Here is a 25,043-nt window from a genome sequence, read left to right as displayed (position 1 = left end):
ATAGTCTCTAGTTTTCTGGCTGGTTTGACTCTGCTGTCAGCTAAGCTGGAAGATGCTGATTGCCTTACATCATGTAACCTGACATGTAACATGTTTGTTTACCTGGCCACAGCGCTAGTGTCTGATATTCTTACTACACAGCGGCATCTCCATTATAGCTGGCCAAGAACGCGCAACGTTATTACCAGACCAGAGTAAAAAAAAATATATATATATTATTATTATTATTATTATTATTATTATTACGCTATCAATAATCGATAATTGATCATTAATTTTCCCGAATTTCGATTATGGAAATTGTTCAAAATGAACATCCCTAGTACGTGTGTGTGCGTGCACTAGGGATGTCACGATACTATAATCTCTACTTCGATACCGATACCCAGGAAAATATCGATACTCAATACTATTTTCAATATGACGGGATGGGGGGGGATGACAACACATCAAGAAGCATAAAAAATAAAGTTAGACAGATGGACGGACAGACGCGCACTTCTCCATAATCTAGGTCTGATCAAACTTTGAATTTAGACAGCAGATTATCCCTGCTCTATAGCCATCAGAACACGTTTAGCTTGTTGAAGCTACAGATAGGTTGACAAAGGCTTTACGCCGAAACGTCCTATTTTCCTCTGCCCAATAAAAGGCTTTTTTCAAATTAGCCTACCGTGAGTGCCGGCTCTCCTCTTTCATTGTTATCTATTATCCAGGCACCTACTTTTGACAAACCTAGCGTGCAAACATGTATGTGTGTGTATGTGTGCGCGCGTGCGTGCGTGTGTGTGTGTGCGTGCGTGCGTGTTTCACCATCATGGGACATGCCCAGCAGGAGGCACTTCTGGAAGCGGCAGTACTGGCACTTATTCCTGCTCTTCTTCTGGATCTTACAGCTGCGCTCACAGCGCTCGTACTCCAGCTTCATACGGATGGTCCTCCGGAAAAAGCCCTGGGCACGAAAACAACAAAAACCAAAATATTGTTCTTGGCCAGTCATGTCGTCAACCGTCTCAAATATGAGTTCAAGCAGGTCAGTCACGCTGAAGTCAGTAACCAGCCTCATTGTTACTGGAATCACTCTAACTGGCTCCAGATAGCAGCAGCACTGACCTTGGTTATGTAAAGAGCCCCAAACCCAAATGTGTGCTGAAGCCTGACATGTGGGCTCATATTCATAACCGCACACATTCAGAGGAGACTGTGAGAGCTCTGAACTTAGCCTCAAACCTCAAAAGGAGTGGTTTAGGAAAGTTCTCAAGACTAACAACTATGAGCAAGGAATTAGCCTTTTTCACTTCCCACCCAATTCACCCATCAACACAGGCGCAAGCAAGACATTAGCGAGGACGAGGACACTGGATCACCTAAATGGATTGGAAGTTGGAAACCCTCGTTAATGTCATGCTTGCACCTGTGTTACCTTCTTTCTGCCTTTTAGGGACAAAATGGGTGAATTGGGTGCGAAGTGGGAAAAAGGCAAATGGACATGAACTTTTGTCTCAGTAACGAGGTGTGGTTGAGCCTGTTGCTAGGTAAGATGCTCCGTTTTGGACGCTGTCATTGGCTGATCAAGAAAAATCTCCACGCGCCTCTTTTACTCATCCAGGAGGCAATTGTACTATCAAAAAGTCTTTGAAAATGTACAGTCCTGACAGGCTGACATACGATGCCTTTATTTGGGTGGATATACAGTCATGTTATGGCTTTATCAATTTGATGTTAAGAAGATTTGATGAAAATGGCTCAAGATTGAGTAGTATTAGAATGATACGTGGACTTTATAGGTACGCCTATATGAATAGAGCTGTTGAACAAGAGTACATTGTGGATGATGCGGATGTCTGTCCCATCAGTGAACCCAACAACACCGGGAACACCCACTGTCACTGTATCCATCAATGCTGTTTTGTTGGCGCACAAGGTTCACACGTCCGGCGGGAATTCAATCAATTGTGTCACAAAATGTGAGGCTGTCACTGTCAAAGAGAGTCATTGTTTGTATGTTTATTCTATGCGGTTGCATTGACCTGAATTACCACAGTTTCACTTTGCCTGTTGCTAAATATCTTATCATTGTGATAACTTTCATAATAATAATAATAATAATAGCATTAATGGTGTTATAGCGTTACTTTGTTGAGTGGAAGATGTGAGGGCATTTGAATGAGATCAAGCACAAACATCTTTCTAGCACGATATAGTTTGAGTTAACTCGGACATTCAGCGTTTGAAGAACCTTCGCCCTGCCTCTGCATCCTTCACACATGTTCTGCTCTCCTTCAGAAACTCTTCAAAGTCCTCCTCTCCACTCGGAACAGTTTTCCACCTTTCCACAAATCCTTTGTTCAAAGCTTTGATAGTCTACAGTATGGTCTACAGTATGTGCCTGGTGATGTCACCACCTGTTGTAGTCTATGGAAGGTGACATGACCTGGTCTATGTGCTGGTTGATGTCACCACCTGTTGTAGTCTATGGAAGGTGACATGACCCTGGTGATGTGAGAGAACCTCAGATGAACTGATCCAGAGATGTGGTGCGGTGGTACCTTGCAGCCCTCGCAGGCGTGGACACCGTAGTGAAATCCGGAGGCCTTGTCACCACAGATCCTGCACTCTACGTTGATCCCGGCTCCGCCCATCCCATCGTCCTTCACCAATAGCAGCTGGTCCGACAGGGACAGGGGTGATGTCTGGGATCCCTCTGGAAGACAACGCAAAAAGTAGGATGAGGATGCGTACGTGCGCTGTAAACTGCCACCACTAAGGAAATGGGCTGTTTTGTATGTACAGGTAAAAACATGTAAAGTACATTTTATCGTCGAACATAAGGTAGCCGCAATGTAAAACACAAATGTAAACAAGTTTTTATACTCCTGCGTTGATTTGCTCGTAGTATGTTGTTGAAATGCCGAACGAACGAACACGACGGTAGCAATGCAGCAGGAGGAATGGGCGGGGTGTGTTGGAACAGTTTGAGCTTGAAGTGTTGGATGCCGTTATGATCGGCCATTATGATCAACCAATCAGAGCGCGCAAATCTGGGTAGGCTCAACGTAAAGTTTGAGATTGTTGGGCGGGTACCTAACACCTACCCAGAGAGCCTTTTCAACCCCTAATACAGACCAAATACTGTCCGTTTAGGTGCAGAGACTTTATTTTCATTGAAGTATAAAATGTATTTATTTATTTATTTCAGGGACAGTGCAACATTAATGAACATTTGCATGTAAATGTAACGGATTATAGCCTTAGCTCATTTCCATCCGTAGTCCCTCGACAGGTAGAGGGTAAGGTACAAAAAGTTTAAAAAGAAGAAGAAATAGAAAAATTAGTGCATACACAGGGCAACTGACAGGGATACGAAATGTGCTTAACACAGGTTTACTGAGTGTACACTGAAAGCAGTCGAGTTGTGATGTAGCATGTGTGTGCGTCTATCAGTGTGTATGTCTGTCAGGGCCACAAAGTGCAGGGCCTGCTAGGTTCTGGCCCTGCTACCACTGCAGGGTACTCCGCCTTCCCAGCACAGCATAAGAGGTATGCTGAGAATGCCAGAGGTTGGAGACCCCGCAGACTTAGACTTAGGCTGAGAAAGGACAATCCGATTTCAGTCTTAAGCATACAGTAACCAGTCTCTTCTGTCTGCTCTGTTTCGAGAGCAGGGCCCATTGCGTGTGCAGCTTGGCAAGGCTAGTATTAGTGAGACTAGTAGTGAAACTAGTGATAGGATAATATCGTTTTAGCAGTTGATAATACATATATGTATTGATTAATTCTACTCAGTAGTATGCCTGCAAATGCCATGGATTCTCTGTGTACTGTACAAGTACTGTTAGAGGTGAGAGACCACATCAGAATCAGAATCAGAATCACTTTTATTGCCACAGTATGCAAGTTACATACGAGGAATTTGTCTTAGTGTCTGTATGCAGCGTAGCGGTCACATCAATATACAGAGATAAGAAGTAGGAAGATAACTAAAGACAATCACAATGTTGCAAGTGCAATCAAATTGAGTAAATATATACAATATGTACATGAGTGGTGAAGTGTTCTGTGGATGATAAATATGAATTTACATTGAATTTACATGAGCGTTAAATAGACGTTAAATAGGCATGAATTTACTTTGGCATTGTGTTATTATTTGAGCACCTTTCTTTACTTCAAAATTGAAGTACTCTTCACATAAATATTAATTTGGTGGCAAAGAAAATGGACTATGGATTGATGGCTAAGTTTTCTGAAAAGGTTTTGTGGAGATGAGAGCTATCTTGAGATATGGTAATCATGAAAAGTCACAAATACTGCAGTCCAAGGCTACTCCTCCCACTGTCAAAATACAGTTTTTCTAACTTAGTTACAAACTGCTCTAAATCACTGCTCAAAACAGCAAATGGAAATTCTAACCAATCACAGACATGCGCATTGAGCTTGCCGAGTGCAGTGGCGAATCAGAGGCATTCACATCATGTGACCAATCCCACATGATGGGCCATGAAAATGAGCCATGTTTTGGCGCTCCTTGGTTGTTTCCTTTTGCCATAGGGGACAGTGGCCAACACAGGGGAATCATGTACAGCAGTGATTCCCAAACGGTGGCTCGTGGAGGTACTGCAGGTGGGCCGCGAGTGGTCTGCCAACACTCCTGATTTTCGCGGGCAATCAAATGGCTGTAGCAGGGTCTTAAAGCTACAGTGGAGATCCTGTTATCAGAAGAAACTAGAAGATCTACTTTAAGGCATCCACTGGTACATGTACCAAGCATAATAATGCTAGCTTGTCAGGAAGGGGAGTAAATAACGCTCCAAACATAGGTTACATTTTGGCGAGGGAAAACTATTTCAAAGGGGTCCCGTGACCTCTCAGCTCAATTTATCTGATTGTACCCATGAGTCTCCCCTTTACAGATAAGGTAGCATTTTTCACAGCCTGGCATTAATAGCTTGATTTCTTCTTGTTGTTGCTCATCACATTTTGTCTCAACAAATGTGTTCTGCATGCAAATACTTCTGATGAGTAAGGGGGGGGAGAAAATGTTGGCAATCTGCTTTGGGGTATTTTGCCGAAATGTTTTTGTATGTGGATGGATCATTAATTTCCCTTATGCCCCAGTTCACATGCTCTGTTAATGAAATAAAAAATATATAATATAACAAAACATACAGGGAAATACATCATTTTAGTTCTGTGTGTTGAGCAGAGTTGTGATGAAAGGATTTGTTGGGAAGATTTTCAGATTTCAAAGTGGGCCGCGTGTACATTATCAGTTCCATATTATACCCCCAACTTGCTCTAATTTTATATTCTATATTTTCTCAAATATAATTTATGTTTATACATTTCTATCTTTGAAGGATTTTGTAATTCATCTGACTCTAGTACATTTATTGTGTTATTATTCTGCAATAGGTCAATTTTTCTTATGCCTAATATTGAAAGTCATTTAGGATCTATTGTGCATTTATGCTAGTAGCCTAATCTCTGTAGCACTGTACTGCGATGGCTACTGATAAGCTAAGCCGTATGCCTTTTTAGATCTATAGACCAAATCACCGTGACGTCACCATGTAAACAAATTTACTTCCGGGTACCACTTGGGGAAGGCGGCAGGTTTAAATGTGCGTGTTGTCAAATAAATGCTGTCAAACCCTCTCGTTGTTTTCGGCCGACTACTTTCAATTTAAATGGTTAAACGGTTGGTAAACATGCTTGTCCGACGTATCTAGCCTTTCTTCTGTGTTTGTTTTATGTAGTGTTAGCTAGCTAATAATGTTTGTTTGTCTGTCAAACTCGCTGTTTTTTTGCAGACTTGTAACCTCGCGTCACCAGGCTCTTCTCGGCGAGAGCAGACTCGTTAACGTTACAGACAGAGCTACCGACGCCACGTTAATTTAATTTAGCGTCAAGTCTACTCTGGTCTGGTCCAACAGGTAAATAAGCTAGTCTGGTCTCCACTAACGTTAGTGAAAGTGTTGTTATGAATGATATTAAACAACAACACAACACGGACGAACCATTTTTGTCTTCTTTGTCTGTTTTTGTCTTCAACACGTCAGTTTGTGCCGTTCACCGCCATTATAATGTGTGGACCCAGGGGTACCCGGAAGTAAATGTAAACATCCCGCTGATTTGGTCTATTAGTAGGAAGTTAGCTCCTTAGGTGCACCTGTTGGGCCATGTAGCCTAAACGAGGAGTCCCCTTCAGAACCTCTCCTCGTTGGTCTGTACCTCTTTACCTCGTTCTATTTATTCGGGATCTTTTGTGGTCATTTCATGCCTAATGAAGGTCTTATTGACCGAAAAGTTGCATTAAAGTATGCATGGGATAGACAGTATGTCCGACTATATTTCTTCCTCAGTATCTACCTTCTTGTTTTTGTCATACAAACCAGTCAAATACCAAGCTAGTCCTTATAATCATCAATTGATACCTTACAAACTTATTCATAGGTTTTATTTATCACCCAGAAAATGTTGTCAACTTAGAATAACCACAAGTCCGGTCTGCTCTCTGTCCCCTTAACAAGATTGGTACCTATATGCATATGATGTGGGAATGCACAGGTGTTCACTCCTTTTGGAGGCAAGTCATGAATATTATATCTGAGATAGATGGTCTCTCTATACCCCTTCTTCCAAACATTATATTGATAAACGAATCGATGATTCCTCAATCTCTTTAAATAGACATGAAAAAAATATTTTTATTCTGTGGACTAACAGTAGCAAAGAAGTAATCATACAGTAACTAAGATGTTACTGTATGAGATGGAAACCTCCACATTTTAAATATACGTCATTGGCATTGCTTGTTTTTGGATGTACTCTCTTTAGAATTGTCGCACGTCGTTCACGTGGTGCAACAAGTGAAAGTGTAGAGGCCTTAGCTAAGGCAGTTGAAAAGGCACGATCTCTTTTATAGACCGTTCTGTTTGAGTATGGAGATTCCTCCTTATGATCTTTGTGTTTTGTTTGTTTTATGACGCTCCATAGATGCTGGGGGGGTGGGCAGGATTTGCAGAGAGAGCACTAGAAACATGTGTTTTGTATGAGACAGGAAAGGATGTAGGGAGGGGAGGGGATCGGTTGCAGCCACATGTGGGTGGAGGCGGGTGGGTGGAGGGTGGAACAGGAGTGGGACTGGCGTATGTGCATGCTCTTATATCTTGAAGTAACATTTGTGTACTGTGGAGTGTGTCAACTGTATGGAATGAAAATGTTCTGTATCAACTGCTTTCCACTGTTGTTTTCTGCCCTTCATGGGGAAAACAAAATTAAAAATTAAAAAAAATTAAATAGAAAAAATAAAAATAAAAATTTGGTCATAAAAGAATACCAATCTCTCCCAATCAATCTGAACGCCATCAGAGTAGTCTCACCTGTATAGCTGCTGGAGGGGGCGGGGCTATCTTTATTGGACGTACTGCTCGTGCCCTTCGACTCCTCCTCTGACTGCGGCATGGCAGGCTCCTCCTCCTCGCCGTGTGACTCCATGTCCCCGGCGGGAGCACACCCCTCTCCATCAAGGGACGCCTCCTCTTCCCCATCTCCCTCTGGCTCTCCTTGCATCGGCCCCTTCACGGGAGGAGACCCCTGTCGCCGCCGGCGTTCACCATCGACCTTCCCCACGGGGGATGTGCCTCCTTTCTTCCGGACCCCTCTGCCCCGTACTGGATGCTGCCTCTGGGCCTCCATGCCACTGCGTCTCTTGCTTCTCCAGCCCCGCCGCTTAGCCGCCTCCAGTCATGGCCACCACATTCCAGCCTGGATCAGGAAGAGAGAGGAGCAGGTTAGCTCTACTGCTCGACGACACTAGTCATTTTCCACTTCAGAGCACTTCAGTTCATTTCAGTTCAGTCAAAAACAAAACAAAACACGTCAAGATGAGAACATTCCTGTGGGAAAAAATGACTTACAGGAAAGGTACTTCTTAAGTTATGGAAGTCACAGAATAGAGTCTCCTCTCCTGCTTCTCCAACTCAGATACAAGATACTATATTATTGCCATGCAACAAAGTTGGTGGTGATTGTTTTGGTACAGCATGGTGCTGTAGCTCAGTTCCAGTACAAAGAAAGAAAGAAAGACTCTGGTTATTTTAGCTGCCCGGTTGACGGCGCGTTTTATGAACAGCGAGTTGACTGGGGGGGAACGTCACACGCGATAATGTCGGAGGCTTTAGTGACAACAATCCGATCCGGTTTCCTCTTGGTGAGAGTGTCGGCATCATAGCTGATGCTACGAATTCACAGTTCACACATCTAGACCTCTGTCATCACAAACTGGAAAGTTACTTCATCCAAACAAACAACTATTGTTGACATAATGCAGGAGAAACATGACAAGTAAAAAGAAATACATTCATCCCACATGCCTTTTGTTGCACCTTTCAAAAAGATGAAAGGCTCTGAGTTGGGTAAAGACATAAGAAGTGGATCTGACTGACACGTCTCTTTCAATAATGAGCACAGACAGCCATGTCTTTTAGAGAGAGCCATGTCTTTTAGAGAGAGCCATGTCTTTTAGAGAGAGCCATGTCTTTTAGAGAGAGCCATGTCCATCCCTTCCAAATGAACTCCATATGGCCCTGGTTAAAGTCTGAGATATCTGATTTTTTTTTTTTTTTTTTTTTTTACCTTTATTTATACAGGGGGAGTCTCACTGAGAGCAACGCTCTCTTTTCAGGAGCGCCCTGTTCACATTCACACACACATTCATACCTGGAAGCTGACCAGTACAACCACAGCCTGATCTGCTGGCCACTGATCAGCTCCACTGGAGCAGTCGGGGTTAAGGGCCTTGCTCAAGGGCACCTCGGTGGTGGTAATGAGGGATGGGCAAAGCGCTGCCTTTTCACTTTCCCCACCCAGATTTATCCTGCCGGTCCCGGGGATTGAACCAACGACCTTCCGGTCACAAGCTCGCTTTTTAGTTATCTCACTAGAAATGAGAACCAGCTCTTAAACAATATCACTGGAAGTACGCTGGGAAGCGCTGATCTCAGCGCACGATATACTTGGAAGCAGTCTGAAACTAACGTTAGTTCAGTGCGGTAGTAGCTTGATAGCTGAGAGCTAACATTGCTAACAACACACATACAGTGATTTAGCTCAACACTCACCAGAAATATTAAGTGTCTGGCCAATCTGCTCCCACAATTGAGCCTTTCTGTCTCGGTTGTGATAGTTTCTCCATATGATTAGTTGCCTGAAAAGTAGCACCCGACCCCAGCGTCTTTCTGAAAAGTTAAAATATTTTCAGCTGGGAGCGCTGGGAACCACCGCACAAAAACACCAGAGCGCTGTGAAAATAGGCGCTGGGCGGAGCACACTTTCTCTAGATGTCCGTGTGCGCCCGCATACGCTCGCTCCTCATTGGAAACAACTGAAGAAAGACGCCGGAGCTGATGAAAAGACGCTAGATGGACACAGGCCCTAAGACTATACAAGCAGCAAGCAGCTACTGTACGCAGCTTTAAAGGCTGGCAGAAGCTTGAGAAGAGACAGCTTGGTCCTGGTGGGTGGCAGACGCTTGAGAAGAGACAGCTTTGTCTTGGTGGCTGGCAGACGCTTGAGAAGAGACAGCTTGGTCCTGGTGGGTGGCAGACGCTTGAGAAGAGACAGCTTGGTCTTGGTGGCTGGCAGACGCTTGAGAAGAGACAGCTTGGTATTGGTGGCTGGCAGACGCTTGAGAAGAGACAGCTTGGTCTTGGTGGGTGGCAGAAGCTTGAGAAGAGACAGCTTGGTCTTGGTGGGTGGCAGATGCTTGAGAAGAGACAGCTTGGTCTTGGTGGGTGGCAGACGCTTGAGAACTGGTTCTTGGTGGCTGGCTCATGCGTGTTGATGTTGCTGGGATGTCTTGGTTTTGTCTGTAGGCCCAGCCAGACTCTGCTACAGATCAGCTGACTGACACCACTGACCTTTTCCCACATTCCACACTTCCTGCTGATCATCTTACCCTTTCCCCCACTGGCCTTGTCCTCTTGTATGTGTGTGTGCATTTGAGGGTGGCTGTGTATCGCACTTTCAACTGCCACAATTACATAATCACATGATTTAACATGTAACTTGTATTTATTAATATAATATCCTTGAGAAAACCCGTTCACTACATGAAGTGCTCTCTTAAGATTATTCTGCTATCCATATTGTGGAATCATAGCCTTCAGCCTTGTGTGGCACATACAGTAGACCAGGGGTTCCCAAACTTTTCTGCCCAAGTAGTACCACTACGTACCAAACCACATTTCCCCGGGACCACTTCCACTGCGTATACCCCCTTTCCCTGATTTCTGATTTAACCATGAAATAGCAGCAGAAAGGCTAAATGACAATATAAGGCTACTAGGTGGTTCAAAACGGACACACACACACCTGCCAACATTAGGCTGTGAAAAAGAGGATCCCTTTGAAAATGTTTTTTTTCCCCTCGTCAAAATTTAGCCTAACTTTGGAGTGTTATTCAGCTACCTTGCTGACAAGCCAGCATGACGTGGTTGGTAGAAATTGATTCCTTGGGTCTTCTAGTTTCATATGGTACCAGAAACTTCACTCTGGCTTTAAAACTGAGCCTGCTGCAGCCTCTGAAATTAAATGTTCAAAATTGTGATATTTCCTAAATATCGCGATATTTCTGAAAAATCGGCCCAATCCAGCGACTCCTCAGGGTAAATGTGTATATGTAAAAACTTGTGTGTAATAAAAAAATTATCTGGTGGACCACCAGGTGGACCACAGTTTGGGAACCATCCAAAAATTCCATAGCAACCAATCAGGGTTATCTAGAATCTAGAATTTTTAGTGAGGCAGGAGGGGGAAGTCATTTTAAGGATTATTAGATTAGATTAGAAAAGATAATTTAACTTTTTTTGTGGGGAAAAACAATCGGACACAAATTATTATTCAAAGTAGAGTATCTTATATACATCTTGAAACATGACTTTAGGGGGGCTTTAAATACAGCCATCAGATTCAGCAGGCATTAAAACAAAAATGACCCTTAAGTAGCTGACTGGAGAGGAGTCAGTTAGCTATCTGACTGGAGAGGAGTCAGTTAGCTATCTGACTGGAGAGGAGTCAGTTAGCTATCTGACTGGAGAGGAGTCAGTTAGCTATCTGACTGGAGAGGAGTCAGTATAGCTATCTGACTGGAGAGGAGTCAGTTAGCTATCTGACTGGAGAGGAGTCAGTATAGCTATCTGACTGGAGAGGAGTCAGTATAGCTATCTGACTGGAGAGGAGTCAGTTAGCTATCTGACTGGAGAGGAGTCAGTATAGCTATCTGACTGGAGAGGAGTCAGTTAGCTATCTGACTGGAGAGGAGTCAGTAAGCTATCTGACTGGAGAGGAGTCAGTATAGCTATCTGACTGGAGAGGAGTCAGCTAGCTATCTGACTGGAGAGGAGTCAGTTAGCTATCTGACTGGAGAGGAGTCAGTTAGCTATCTGGCCCGCAGCCGTACTTGTGGAAAAACATTGAGCTATCATAATGCTCACTGACTAAAATAACATTTTGACATTGCTCATTTAGATGTTTTTTGAACTGATGCATTTTCTTGTTTATTGCCACAGCAGCCATCTCAACTTTCCACGGTCCAAACAAGCTCTCGTGTGTTAATTCAATGACTCCAGTGTAACGGTAGCCAGCGGGCGTGCTGTGCAGTGAGGAAACTTCCCTCCCAGCGACTAACAGTGCTCGAGTTTGATTCCCAGTGCGGACTGTGAAGCACACACAGGTTACAAGAGCACACCTGGCTACCTGGAGCTGTAAGCACTGCTATCTCTTGAGAATCTTCAGTGACTTTGAATATGGCAAGAAGCATTCAATTCAAATAAACAAGGTCCTAATTCAAATAAACAAGCTCCTTGCTTCCTTGCTTTGCCTCAACCTTTGAACCTTCAGTACAATGTAACAGTTCAGGTCAACCTTTGAACCTTCAGTACAATGTAACAGTTCAGGTTAACCTTTGAACCTTCAGTACAATGTAACAGTTCAGGTTAACCTTTGAACCTTCAGTACAATGTAACACTTCAGGTTAACCTTTGAACCTTCAGTACAATGTAACACTTCAGGTCAACCTTTGAACCTTCAGTACAATGTAACAGTTCAGGTTAACCTTTGAACCTTCAGTACAATGTAACACTTCAGGTTAACCTTTGAACCTTCAGTACAATGTAACACTTCAGGTCAACCTTTGAACCTTCAGTACAATGTAACAGTTCAGGTTAACCTTTGAACCTTCAGTACAATGTAACACTTCAGGTCAACCTTTGAACCTTCAGTACAATGTAACAGTTCAGGTTAACCTTTGAACCTTCACTACAATATAACAGTTCAGGTCAACCTTTGAACCTTCAGTACAATGTAACAGTTCAGGTTAACCTTTGAACCTTCAGTACAATGTAACAGTTCAGGTTAACCTTTGAACCTTCAGTACAATGTAACAGTTCAGGTTAACCTTTGAACCTTCAGTACAATGTAACAGTTCAGGTTAACCTTTGAACCTTCAGTACAATGTAACAGTTGTGGGAAAAATGAGTTTCTCTCAAAACAAGGAGTGATCCGATGCATTCTGTCCTGTTTTCTGTGTGTGTGTGTGTGTGCGCGTGCCTGTGGTTTTGGTGTGTGTGTGTGTGTGTGTGTGTGTGTGGTTTTGGTGTGTGTGTGTGTGTGTGTGTGTGTGTGTGTGTGTGTGTGTGTGTGTGTGTGTGTGTGTGTGTGTGTGTGTGTGCTACTCGCTGTGCGACCATCAAAAAGTCCATTCAGTATGACCTTTCACCCATGGCTGCTAAAGTAGCTTGAGTGAGTGTCCATAAGCCCACTCATGGAGCCTAACCACCTGACCCTGAAAGTGATGCTCTATAGGCCCATAGCCAACACAAACCAATCACACTGTGCAGGGCTGGCAACAAGAACAATGTTGACTTGGCCCATTTCTTTCCTCGTGGAGAATAAAGGAGGTAGACGTTCTAACATCACGTTATACTCGCCGCGATGAAGACTTGTTACAGAATAGGCGAATTAACAGTTCTAAGGAGGAGATCATATCACTAAACATATCACAACCTCAAACGGTTCACATGTTCACTTCTACTGGCCCACATGTCATGAAGAGTAGCAACATGTGTCAGTCAGTGACCCTGGGTAACACATGATCTCTGGCTGTCTTGTGTTCCAGAAGGGATCTTAGAATACCAACACACAGCTGGTAGAAGACATTAAGACCAAGGTTCAAGGTTCTCTTTATTATTCCTGAGGGGCATGGGCACCTCGTCTCAGCGCCAGACACATGAGAGTTCTTACGCTGACACACTAACTGACTTACATGACTGCATGCTGCAGATCTCTCTCTCTGGGTTTGGTACAGTACACTTCTAGCTCCAAACTGGTGTCGGAATCCTGGCCAGTGATTGGTTCCCTCAAAATCTTGGGGGCACATTGCTGCTAGGAGGCTATTATCTTCAACGAGGCATCTCGAGCGCTAGCCAGTGGTGATTCAAGAGTGTGTTGGGGCCCTAGGCAAAAATTCCAAGGGGCCCCTTCCAACCAGCGTTCTTTCACTTTCAATTCAAGAGAAAGTACATGAAATCATGCAAGTTAAATAGGAATGATTCACGTTCTCTTGAATTGAAAGTGAATGACTGTGAATCATTCCTGTCAAACGTGCATGATTCACATACTGTACATTCTCTTGAATGTGTGTTTCACTTTCAATTCAAGAGAATGTACATGAATCATACAGTATGACGGGAATGACAAGGGGCCTCTTTAGGGACGTTTCAATGTCATTGCAAATTGTCCATTGATTGTTTGTGGGGAGGGACTTGCGGTCACTGCTGTGGAGTAAAGTCTCTCAGCCATCGGGGGCCCCCTAATGGCCTGGGGCCCCAAGCAATTGCCTGCATTGCTTGTTCACAAGCTGCGCCTCTGAGCGCTACTACTGATTCCTAGGCTCGCCCGCTGCGCGGCCTCGCCGCCCTGCCCGCAGCTCTCTCTTTGTTTTCCTGTTTTTTCCTGGCTCAGAATAGGCCTTTGGGGGGGTTGACTACTAAGCATGAGAGTAAGTTGCTGATTGGACTGATCATGCTGACTGTCTCAAATATACAGTATCTGTATCCATTCATGCTTATCTCAAATAGAACTATCAGTAGTCGTGTTTCCATTACCCTCAGAAATGCGCAAAATCTAAATATCGCAATAGAAATTGGGTAATGGAAACACGTAAATTTAGAAAAACCTCCCAAATATCGCAAAAAGTTTTTGCGCTCTCATGAGGTGGTTTTTCAGACGTGTCGATTAGGGGTGTCAAAAATAATCGATTACCGTAATTTCCGCACTATAAGCCGCACTGGAGTATAAGCCGCAGCAGCAAAATTGCCTGTTTGTTACATATATAAGCCGCACCGGACTATAAGCCGCAGGTGTTTTAATGTTTTTTTTTTTTTTTTTTTTTTTTAATTACCATATGTAAGGGTTCATGCACAGAGGGGATTGTCGGGAAAGAGATGGCTGTTTGAGGAAGCTCCCATTTATTAACATTTCAACAAAACAACATAACACAACACCACCTGTGTTTTTTTTTACAGTGCACACAGTGTCCGCGGTGTGGTGAAAAGAGGGCAAGAGAGGAAATTAAAACAGAAGTGGATTTATAGTTAGAAAGAGTGCTAAAGAAGAGAGAATTCCGTTTTTTTTTTTTTTTCCCAGAAAAAATCCATAGATAAGCCGCACCGTTATATAAGCCGCAGGGCCAAAAAACGGGGAAAAAGCCGCGGCTTATAGTCCGAAATTTACGGTATAAGATGCATCGCGATGCAGACGTGCACGATTCTGCATCGATTAACAAATATCAAAAATCGATTATTAAAAAGAAAAAAAAAAAAAAAAAAAAAAAAATTATAATCAAATAAAATAGAATGTAAGTACATGCAGTTGTTTATTTTAATTATGGATCATAATACAATGCAATTCCAAATGCACTTTTATTTTAAAAGTAGCCACACAGTGAGAAAAAAGAAAGTGAGAAAAAATAAATCATGTATTGCGGAAAAAGTGATGCATCGATTTAAGATGCATCGCGATGCATCGTGATGCATCGTTTAATCGAATCGAATCGAATCGTTGACAGATGAATCGTAATCGAATCGAATCGTGAGGCCAGTGAAGATTCACAGCCCTAGTGTCGATATAGCAGTTTATCGCAAAAGTGTAATGGAAACACTTTTTCCGCATTTGCATGTCATGTGACCCGTCTTCTCCTTTGGAAAAGCAGCGGAAAATGAGGGAGAAACGGTTCGATACGCCGTGGCAAAACCTGCGCAGCAAGTGGAAAACTTTGAAGCAACGCTACCTAGCAGAAAGACGAGTGTTGTGCAAAAGCAGAGCCGGGGTAAATAGATCATGTTTAATGGCAGAAATGGGTCCATGGTGACGGCAGGCTGCCTGTGTGCGCACATTTGGCACAGCGGCGAGAGCTGATGAAAAGCACACACCGGTGCGGTGCTGCTGACTGAAGTGAATACAGTGACTGTGAGTAATACATTACACACGTTTCAGGTGCAATGTTATAATACACAACATTCTGATTATTGAACCAAATCAGCCTTTTCCCCCCTCCATCTCTAAATCGGACCAGTTGTAGGCTATTAGGCTACCTTTTTTCCTCTGTCTGTCGCGCTCGCATTCACCGCAGCCAGCAACATTTTGCGACTCCTTTTCTTTTGAATTGATAATCAGGCTCGTTTATATGCGTTGTAACTTCATGTTGTGATTTGCATTGACCATTGGTTAGATTTGAGCATGCAGGGGACGGGATATGGGCAGATCCCCGTGCGTAATCACTGTGGCAGCTGCTGGTAATGGGGAATTGCGTTCAGGTGTGCGCGCCATCAGACCAAACTCAACTTCAATGGAAACGCCTACAAGTCGCAATTGTACATTGTCGAAGTTGTAGAAATATCGCAATTATTTTGCGAAAAACTGTAATGGAAACACAGCTAGTATAGTCAGAACTCAAGGAGCAATGTGTTTTTACAGCACCTCAAGTTTTAGAAAGGAGGCCATTTGAAGGGACAAACGTGGGACTTTCATTCTGAAATTCTCTAAAATGATACAGTAAACATGAACGAACATGCTTGATTTTGAGGCAATATGCAGTCAGTTGTCCTAAACTCAACTCAAATATATCAGCCAATATCAATATAATGTATATATATTTTGGCCTTCGCCCTTTGGGGGCGTGGCTAAAACCTTTTTTTTCTGCGGTGCCAAAAATTGCTCTATGCAGTAAAAACCCTGTATGCGTGCTCATTTTGGTGTGGAGAGGGTATATCTATATATAACATACAGTTATAGATTTGTATGGTAAAAAAGGGAAAGAAAATTGTAGGTAATAAAGTAAGAAGAAGCAACAACTAGATGACAGTGGCTTTGTGCCCTTCACCCCACTGACATCTGCCACTGCATACAGCAGTAAACTCTATCTTTGGGTGAAGAGCTGAGCTGAAATACAAACAGCTCAATAGCAAGAGGTTGTTAACCCAATAATTCCCCACTGAAACTCAACAGACAAACAATAATATGCTAGTGTGTTCAAAGAGCACAGTGTTATTCTTCCCTCCCCCCTCAGACCTGGTTTACCAAGGTCACATGAACACAGTTTTAGCTTCAATTTTTAGCCATGGTAGCATCGAGGTCTATCCGTCTATTGACAAAGCGTGGGCCAACACTAGAGAGGACCAGAGAGGACCAGCATCATCTGGTCAGCAGAGAGGACCAGAGAGGACCAGCATCATCTGGTCAGCAGAGAGGACCAGAGAGGACCAGCATCATCTGGTCAGCAGAGAGGACCAGTATCATCTGGTCAGCAGAGAGGACCAGAGAGGACCAGCATCATCTGGTCAGCAGAGAGGACCAGCATCATCTGGTCAGCAGAGAGGACCAGCATCATCTGGTCAGCAGAGAGGACCAGCATCATCTGGTCAGCAGAGAGGACCAGCATCATCTGGTCAGCAGAGAGGACCAGAGAGGACCAGCATCATCTGGTCAGCAGAGAGGACCAGCATCATCTGGTCAGCAGAGAGGACCAGAGAGGACCAGTATCATCTGGTCAGCAGAGAGGACCAGCATCATCTGGTCAGCAGAGAGGACCAGCATCATCTGGTCAGCAGAGAGGATTAGCAACCACGTCATTCCCATCTTTTGTCCTCACCTAGTGAACCCTGGTGCATTGCCGCTATGCAGCTATATTGGTTTTTGGTTCGTTTATTTGGGTTCACACTGGCCAGGTTTTGGTCACCTGTAATACCACAAAATCAAATACTTTGGAGGCCATGCAGCAGTAGTACTCAAAACAAATCCAAATGCAGTTCCTGTAACTTTGGACGTGGGCTCTTTGCCAGGAGTTGTTACCATGTCGAGTCTTCACAACAGATAAAGCACACAAAGGAAGAGCTGAATGAATATGGCAGTTTGCCATGCATGAGTACCTTCTGCCCATCTATCACTGTTCCCACTCAAGTTCTCACTTCTAATGAAGCACACCACAGGCCGCTTGAAGAGCATCAAGACGGGCTTTCTCATGCAGTCTCTCTGCCATGTTGGTGCGCACCCAAGTTCTAAGGTGAGTGTTCTCACCTGACAAACCAACCAAATGAACAGAGTTTGGTTAGACCAGTCCAAACATGTTTGGTGGCACACCTTTAGCCTTTGCTCACAACAGAGGCAGAACTGATGCTTGACTCACGCTGAACGTGAGCTCAGGCCTAACCGTTCACACCAGACACTCTCCTTTCCTCATCAGCCGCCAGGTTTAGAGCTGCTCCGCCGGCCCCCTCCTCCCTCTATTCACTTCATGCATGGCAGCTTCAAGCTTCACGTGTCACGCTTGGAAAATAGGACTGAATCCTGAACGATCTCTTGAGCAAGGCGTGAGCGTGGCTTCAGCGTGGCTTCAGCGTGACACGCACGCGGGTGGTGCAAACGGCCTCACCTGTTAACCAGGACGCCTAAATGAAACTCGTGGGTTCAGCGTCGGTTGAGCTTAGGTTGAGCTTAGGTTGAGCGTTGCTTCGGCGTGTGGTGTGAACGGCCACTTAGTCTATTGGCAGGCCCACATTACCCAAACGGCAAATGTCAAGACATTTTGTCCTGATCAACTTCAGACATTAATTTACCCTAATTAGTGAAATGAACTACAGCAGCTTATTGGTTACTTCATGTCTGTGCCTACTAGCCTATATCCACATCAAGACATTGTTGTCCACAAGGCTCCAAGCAGTACCATCAGAGAATAGAGGGACAATAGCCCTGTCCCACAACAAAAAGCAGTCTAACTGGGGCATCCAGTTTAGGCTGGGGTTGAGCGATTGGATTAATCTATCAGGGATACCGGTATACTTTGTTTGCCTGCAAGTAAGCTGATTCAAAAAGAGGGCGAGGTTAGACTTATACTAGCTACAATGATCAATAAGTCATCTACCTATCTATCTATCATCATCATCATCATCAATATATAAATGGGAGCTAGAGCTCTGTCTGTCTGTTTCTCTGTCCCACTGATGACATCATCAGTGATGTCATAAATTCACTCACACACTGATGACATCATCAGTGATGTCATCAATTCACTCACACACACAAGGCTATAGTTCAGTGATGGTGACGTCATACATTCGATGTCATCAGTGATGATGTCATCAGTGATGTCATCAGTCTGAGGCTCACAGGAGAGACTAGCCGCTTTCAGAGGCGCTTTCAGAGGCTGTGTAAAGGGCTCATTATGCTTTCCGCATCAGCGAGGAACGCGAGTGTCAGCGCGGAAAAGTGATGTCAAATCAGCAGACACGCCCCTCCGCAAGGCTCCGTGCGGACGGTTTTCGCCTGGCCGTGCGCACCCCGAATTTTGTAACTACGCGGACGCGGCTGGGCGGACAAAGTGGAGTTTTCGAGATTCGCGCTCAATTCCGCGAGCAGAAACCCACACAGAGTATAAAAGCTCCACACGTTTCCTCGTCAGGATTCCGTGTCTCTCATTTCCGTGCGGCTGGCCAAAGCGTCAAGCATAGTCCAGGCTTAAGCCTCTGAAAGCGTAAATGTTGTGGAAGAGTAAGCCACGCCTCCGGTGTGAAAGTATCGAAAGCGGGGTGGTGAATAATTGTCGCATATTTGGGTGAGCTGTGTCTTTTCTCTTTGATCTTAACGAGCTGTTGAGAGCTGCTGCATGTAGGCTACATGGCGATGTTTTGGTTGTTTTCGTTCCTCATACAGTAGCCTACACTATAACCTGTACATGAAAATATTTAGATATAATATAATTATATAATAATAATAATAATAATAATAATAATAATAATAATAATAATAATAATAATAATAATAATAATAATAATATAATTACATTATAATATAATATATAAATATATTTTCACCGGACTTGGTGACCAGCATCATTTTAATTTGTCGGACTTTGATTAATTATAATAATGAAACTCAGCGCCCATGGTTCACCCTCATTTCAATCTGGGAGGGGTGGATGGATGCTATCTGGAAAACGCACTCCGAGGTGGAAATATGGCAGGGCTGCATGGTCCTGTGTGAAAGCAATTTCTGTGGCAAGGCTGCTGGCGTTGTGGGCCTTCTGAACGGCAATAATGCGCGATCTGTGTGTGAAAGTGGCAACTGAGGAGGCTCACGAGAGAGACTGAGGGAGAGGGAGAGAGAGGGGGAGAGAGACTGAGGGAGAGGGAGAGAGGGGAGAGGGAGAGGAGGAGAGGGAGAGAGCGAGAGGGAGAGAGACTGAGGGAGACGCGCCCCAATAGGGCAGGCAAGACCACACAGCAGCTGAGCTTCGGGCAAACCCGCGCAGCGGGCGAGCTACGGGAAAGGCCGCGCAGCGGCCGAGCTGCAAATGCGAGCTGCAGGGCCAGCTTGGCGAGCTGCTGGACGGGCGAGCCCACCAACAAAAAAAGACCAATGTGTGTCCAAACACACACATTGGGGATCTGTGATCTAGGCCTAAGGTGAGTCTGGGCTGGTCAGAACCAACACCAGTCAGTCAGAATACCCTCTAGTGTGAACAACTGTTCAACACTTTGGATGAGCGGTAACTCTGGACCAGTCAGGGCTCATAAAGACAGATTTCCCCCCCCAACATGTTTGATTTGGTCAATTCAGTCTGCTCACACTCACCAAGACTGACAGCTGTCAGTCAACACCCAATGGATCTTTACTGTAGCTCAAGAGGGCAAGAACAAGACAACAAAGCAGATAGAAGTCACATTTACAATTACCAACAACAAGGCCAGAAAAATGGTACACACTGAATACACTCAAAACAGAACTCAAACAGAAAACAAAGACAAACTTCACTTTGCTGTAGAGACAACCTTTGGTAGACATCTTCTAATAAAAACGCCATTGTTCGCTCAATAAATATTTAGAAGCTATTTATTATCACTGTATAAATCCAATGAAGCAGAAGGGTTGGCTCTGAATGACACTACAACTGTAATGTAGCTCACCTGAATAGACCAAAGTAAGAATCAAAGACTGTCTAACTTGTGATAAAAAAAATTGTTAGATGTCGATTCAATTAATTTCAGATTTAACAGGCCAGATTTAGTGCCAAATCAGCATTATAATCTCTGTATTACAAAGCAGAAACCATTTGCACAGTGCACTTATAAAAAACGATTAGGTTTACCTGCGCACATTTAAGCGATTTCCTCTTAAAGTCAATGTTGTGTTGTTTTCTGTGTGAAGTTCCATGGTCCATGGTGATCAACGTTAAGCCCAGCAGCTATCCAGACACTGCTGAAACGTCAACATTAGCTTTAGCAGGGGGAATCGATGGCCACCTTTGAGCTAGTAATGCTGAAAACAACATGCCAGCCTACCAAGGTGGCAAATGGATCATCACATTCCTACCGTGATGTGCTGTCTGTCTATCCACTTTTGCAGCGCAAGCTAACAGTTATTTAGCCACCAGTGACGTTCACGTTCACCCTTGGCCAACTCCCCCGTTATTACACACTCCTAACTTTGAGAGGTTTACGATTAGCTTAATGCAAATGGGCTACAAGGAAAATAGCTGAAAATAAACACTTACCATTGAAGGCACCACAGAAGCTCCAAAACCAGCCTTCTGACCCGGCGAGTAAACAATTATGTTAGTTAACGTTAGTCATGTCCTCGCTACCACCAGTCAGATTTGTTTTTGCTCGATGTGCCAGGCTGGCTAACCGCATACCAGACCGCCGACTCCGATCTTATTGTACAGCATTTATTTCAGAAGCTCACTGTCTTTAACTAAACTGCTCATTTTCGTGATCTGCACATGTTCAGGTTAATACGTGATATAGCTACCCGTGTGGGGGGTGATTCTCAAACTTCAGTTCAGTTGTTTTCCTCTAGTTTACTGACTGTCTCCATCTGTCACGTCACGCACACTGCGTCATGACGTCATGACGCACGCACGTGACGTAAACTCACGTATCCGTCGTTTCACCCTTTCACCTGATTCATTCATTGTGGCATTTCATTCAAGAATGTGTTGGAAAAACCAGGAAGCAGAATTTCTTAACTTCTTGCACTGACATGCCCATGATAATGTATATTGATTTCCAAAAGCTTCGTGATAAAACACACTTTTCCATATTCAAATTGGATTATAAATTAGTTGTGGGAGTCTGGGAGGGATTGTATTCCAGTGCGTCATGTAAAGCAAATAAGAGATGTTTCATAGTAGCAACAATTCCAACAACAATTTTTTTTTTTTTTTTTTTTTTTTTTTTTTTAGAACAATATACAAACAAGACAAACAGGCTCAGACACAGGAAAGGGGAAAAAAATCATACATCTGTGATAGTAAATTATTGATTGAGTGCTTATCAATAAGCACTCAATCAATAATTTACTATCACACATCAACATTGCAACATGGCGCTATCAGCCGCATAAGGTGCTCAGTGGTAGAGCTGTCGCCTCGCAGTCAGAAGGTCCTGAGTTCGATTCTCGCCTGGGACACTGTGAGCGCTGTGGTTGTGTTCCCCCCCATATCTTCAGTGCCTACTGCCCAGGTGGGGTATCTCGTCGTAAGGGCCTTTCTGTCTGTGTGGAGTTTGCATGTTCTCCCCGTGCTCCCCCAGGGGGGTTCCTCCGTATATAACCCCCCCCCCCCCCCCCATTAAAAACATGCAGAAGATCAGATCATCATCGTCATCCGACCAGTGACGACAACATCCAAAGTTGGTCCCCGGGCGCTGTACGAGAAAAGCGACCACTGCTCCTGGCCTGCCCCCCGGAGGAAAGGACAAGCCAGGATGGGTTAAATGCAGAGGACAAATTTCACCGGCCACCGTCAGCATGTGTGTGTTTGTGGCCGTCCGTGCATGTGTTGATGTGTAATCGTGTGACAATAAAGACGGGCTTGTCCGTCTGAAATCGTGTTTATCGTGAAATCGTGTTTATATGTGCTTATATATATAAAAAGTGCATGGGGTCCCGCGCAAAGGGTCCATAAGATACCAGCTGGGCGAGCCAACCGTCACCCCTAACCTCAGTTACTGGTCATAATCTTAACCTCGTCGAAGTAGGCCAGAAACAGGTCCCAGATAGTTGAGAACCTCCCAAGCGTGTTGGTTCTCAGGGACCTAAGTTTCTCCATCTGTACAACAGAGATCATGTCCATCCGCCACACCTGAAAAGAAGGTGAAGAGGAGGACTTCCATTCCTTCAGAATGAGTCTTGAGAAGATGGCGAGTTCTGCCTCCGGCTGTAGGGTTCTTTTGTAGGCTCACTGCCATCTGTGGGCAGATGATGTGATGGTGACAGGCCTGCTTAGCCCTGCTAGTCAATGATGAAATGGGCCCTGGAATAAAGCAGCCTATATTCAACATGGTCTGTAAATGTAAACACACCATCTACCTGAGTGAGCTACAATCAGACACAATTCAGACACAAATGGTTTTCAAGATAAGTGTTTTTTTTATTCATGGTTGAAAAAGACAGTACCATGAGAGAAAAAGAGGTGGTCGTATTAAGTCCGTAGATGGTACAGTATAATAATGACACATTTAAATGGGAAGTAGCTCAGACAGAGAACACAAATCAGCATAGCTTTGAGATGAGAAATAATCAGACTCAAATGAAAACCATGACTAGTACTATACAATACACAATATATATATACAATAATATATAATATATATATATAATATACAATACACAATTATATACAATATAGCAAAATCGAAAGAGGCCGTTAAGTCGACGGAACAAGCTCTATGCATTTTAACGCCATGCAGTCCTTCACGTATTGTAAAATAAGCCACTTGTTATAAGTGTCTTAAGTCTTTTATGGATGAGCGTTCTATCATCTGCTGGATGCCATCTGGTCTGCTTAGAACACTGCATAGCTCAAACTAAGGAATTCAAAACATGTACTGTATTATCCTCACTCCTCCTTATCTATTAGCATACAGTATCAGCATTGATTGGATGACATTAGTATAGATTTGTCAGTATAGAATTAGATTTATAGATGTTAATGCACCAAAAAAAAAATAAAAAAAAATAAAGATTGTTCACAAGTCCCAAAACTCAAGTCCAAGTCAAGTCTCAAGTCTTTGAGGACAAGTCTCAAGTCAAGTCTCAAGTCACTGTGAGTGAGACTTAAGTGCGACTTGGCCCAGAATCCTGTTTAGTGAAGGGCAGAACCAGAAGGCATGAGATAATGTGCCCTCTCCAAGAAGAACTTTTAATTAGAAGAAAGAAAAAAAAGGGGGAAAAACATAAACAAACTATAAATCGGATAAATGCATGACTGTTAACTTGTAGATCCTATTCCAAATAAGACAAGAGAAGTGCACTTGTATCTGTTTATTTATTTATTTATTTATTTATTTATTTATTTGACACCCGATAACAAATGTAATGTAATGTAAATGTAGTAAGTCATGAATTTTCTTCTTGGCTAGAATTACTAAAGCTACATAACTGTAGAAGTGAATCACTGAGTTGTTGCAAAGATGTATTTCATGTGGTGTCATCTCTTTATTTTGCTACAACTTGCTACAACAATATAATACTAATAATATATTAGTAGTAGTACTAGTAGTAGTAGAGTATAGCAGTAGAGTAGTAACTAGTGGTAGTAATAGGACTAGTAGTAGTTATTATTATTGGTTGTTTCTTTACTTTTGTGTAGGCCTATGGGAATGTTCACAGATTGTTGACATAATGTTGTACTTTGTGTGTTCAAACATTGACAATGCCTGGTAGTTGTACAATAAAATGGAGGGAGAGAGAGAGAAAGAGGGGAGATAGAGAGAGAGAGAGAGAGAGAGAGAAAGAGGGGAGATAGAGAGAGAGAGAGAGAGAGAGAGAGAGAGAGAGAGAGAGAGCTGAAAGTAGAGGGCACTGCTGTAACGGCTGTGTGAGGTGCAACAACAGGAGAAACATGAGGGGGGTGTAGTAGGAGGTGAAGGGTTGGCTGAGCAATCTGAGTTGACTGCTCTGTGCACTGAATCCTGCTGTTGCTAGTAACAGGCATAGCAGTTGCTGGCTCGGAGGGCACAGGGGTGGATACAACCTGGCCCACTGAAGTGTACGTGAGCTATTGCTACAGGTTGAGTCCCTTGAGCATCAGAAGTCATGATGTCACCGGCGTCAGGTGGGCGAGCAGCGGCGTGCTGAGAACCATGGAAGCGCATGAATGGTGGTGTTGATGAGGGAGGCGGTGTATAGCTGGAACAGCTTTGCAATTAGCAAGCAACGTTTCAATTTCACTCACTCACTCAGGCAAGGCAGTAATCAGAATAGATCTTGGGGGCCACGCCACAGCGTTCCGGTGGCCTGGTGGTGCCGCGACCCACAGTTGCTGGCAGTCTTACTTACAGCCTTTGCAGGGAAGCATTTATGACATCACTGGTGATGTCACAATGTCTATAAGAAGGCAGAACTTCTATTTGATATATAATACAACAGGACAGTTTTAATAACGGCGTGGCCACCTGTGCAATCTTTAGTTCAGTGGTTCTCAA

General features: G+C 43.7%; 1 protein-coding gene across 1 annotated transcript in view; it reads right to left on the bottom strand.

Moving 5' to 3' along the window:
* The window catches only part of LOC310799216 (peroxisome proliferator-activated receptor delta-like), a 28,387-nt gene extending 6,993 nt beyond the window's left edge, over window positions 1-21,394 (bottom strand). The window contains exons 1-4 of the mRNA XM_083661784.1: window positions 21,110-21,394; window positions 7,386-7,770; window positions 2,550-2,704; window positions 814-952 (exon numbers count right to left, since the gene is read on the bottom strand). Coding sequence (XP_083517910.1) covers window positions 814-952; window positions 2,550-2,704; window positions 7,386-7,701 — 610 coding nt within the window. The 5' untranslated portion in view covers window positions 7,702-7,770; window positions 21,110-21,394. The remainder of the gene's footprint in view (window positions 1-813; window positions 953-2,549; window positions 2,705-7,385; window positions 7,771-21,109) is intronic.
* Window positions 21,395-25,043: the final 3,649 nt, after the last annotated feature.

Source organism: Poromitra crassiceps, assembly GCF_964638095.1.
Source record: "Poromitra crassiceps genome assembly, chromosome: 27".
Lineage (NCBI taxonomy): Eukaryota > Metazoa > Chordata > Actinopteri > Beryciformes > Melamphaidae > Poromitra > Poromitra crassiceps.
This window is presented reverse-complemented; position numbering and strand designations above follow the sequence as displayed.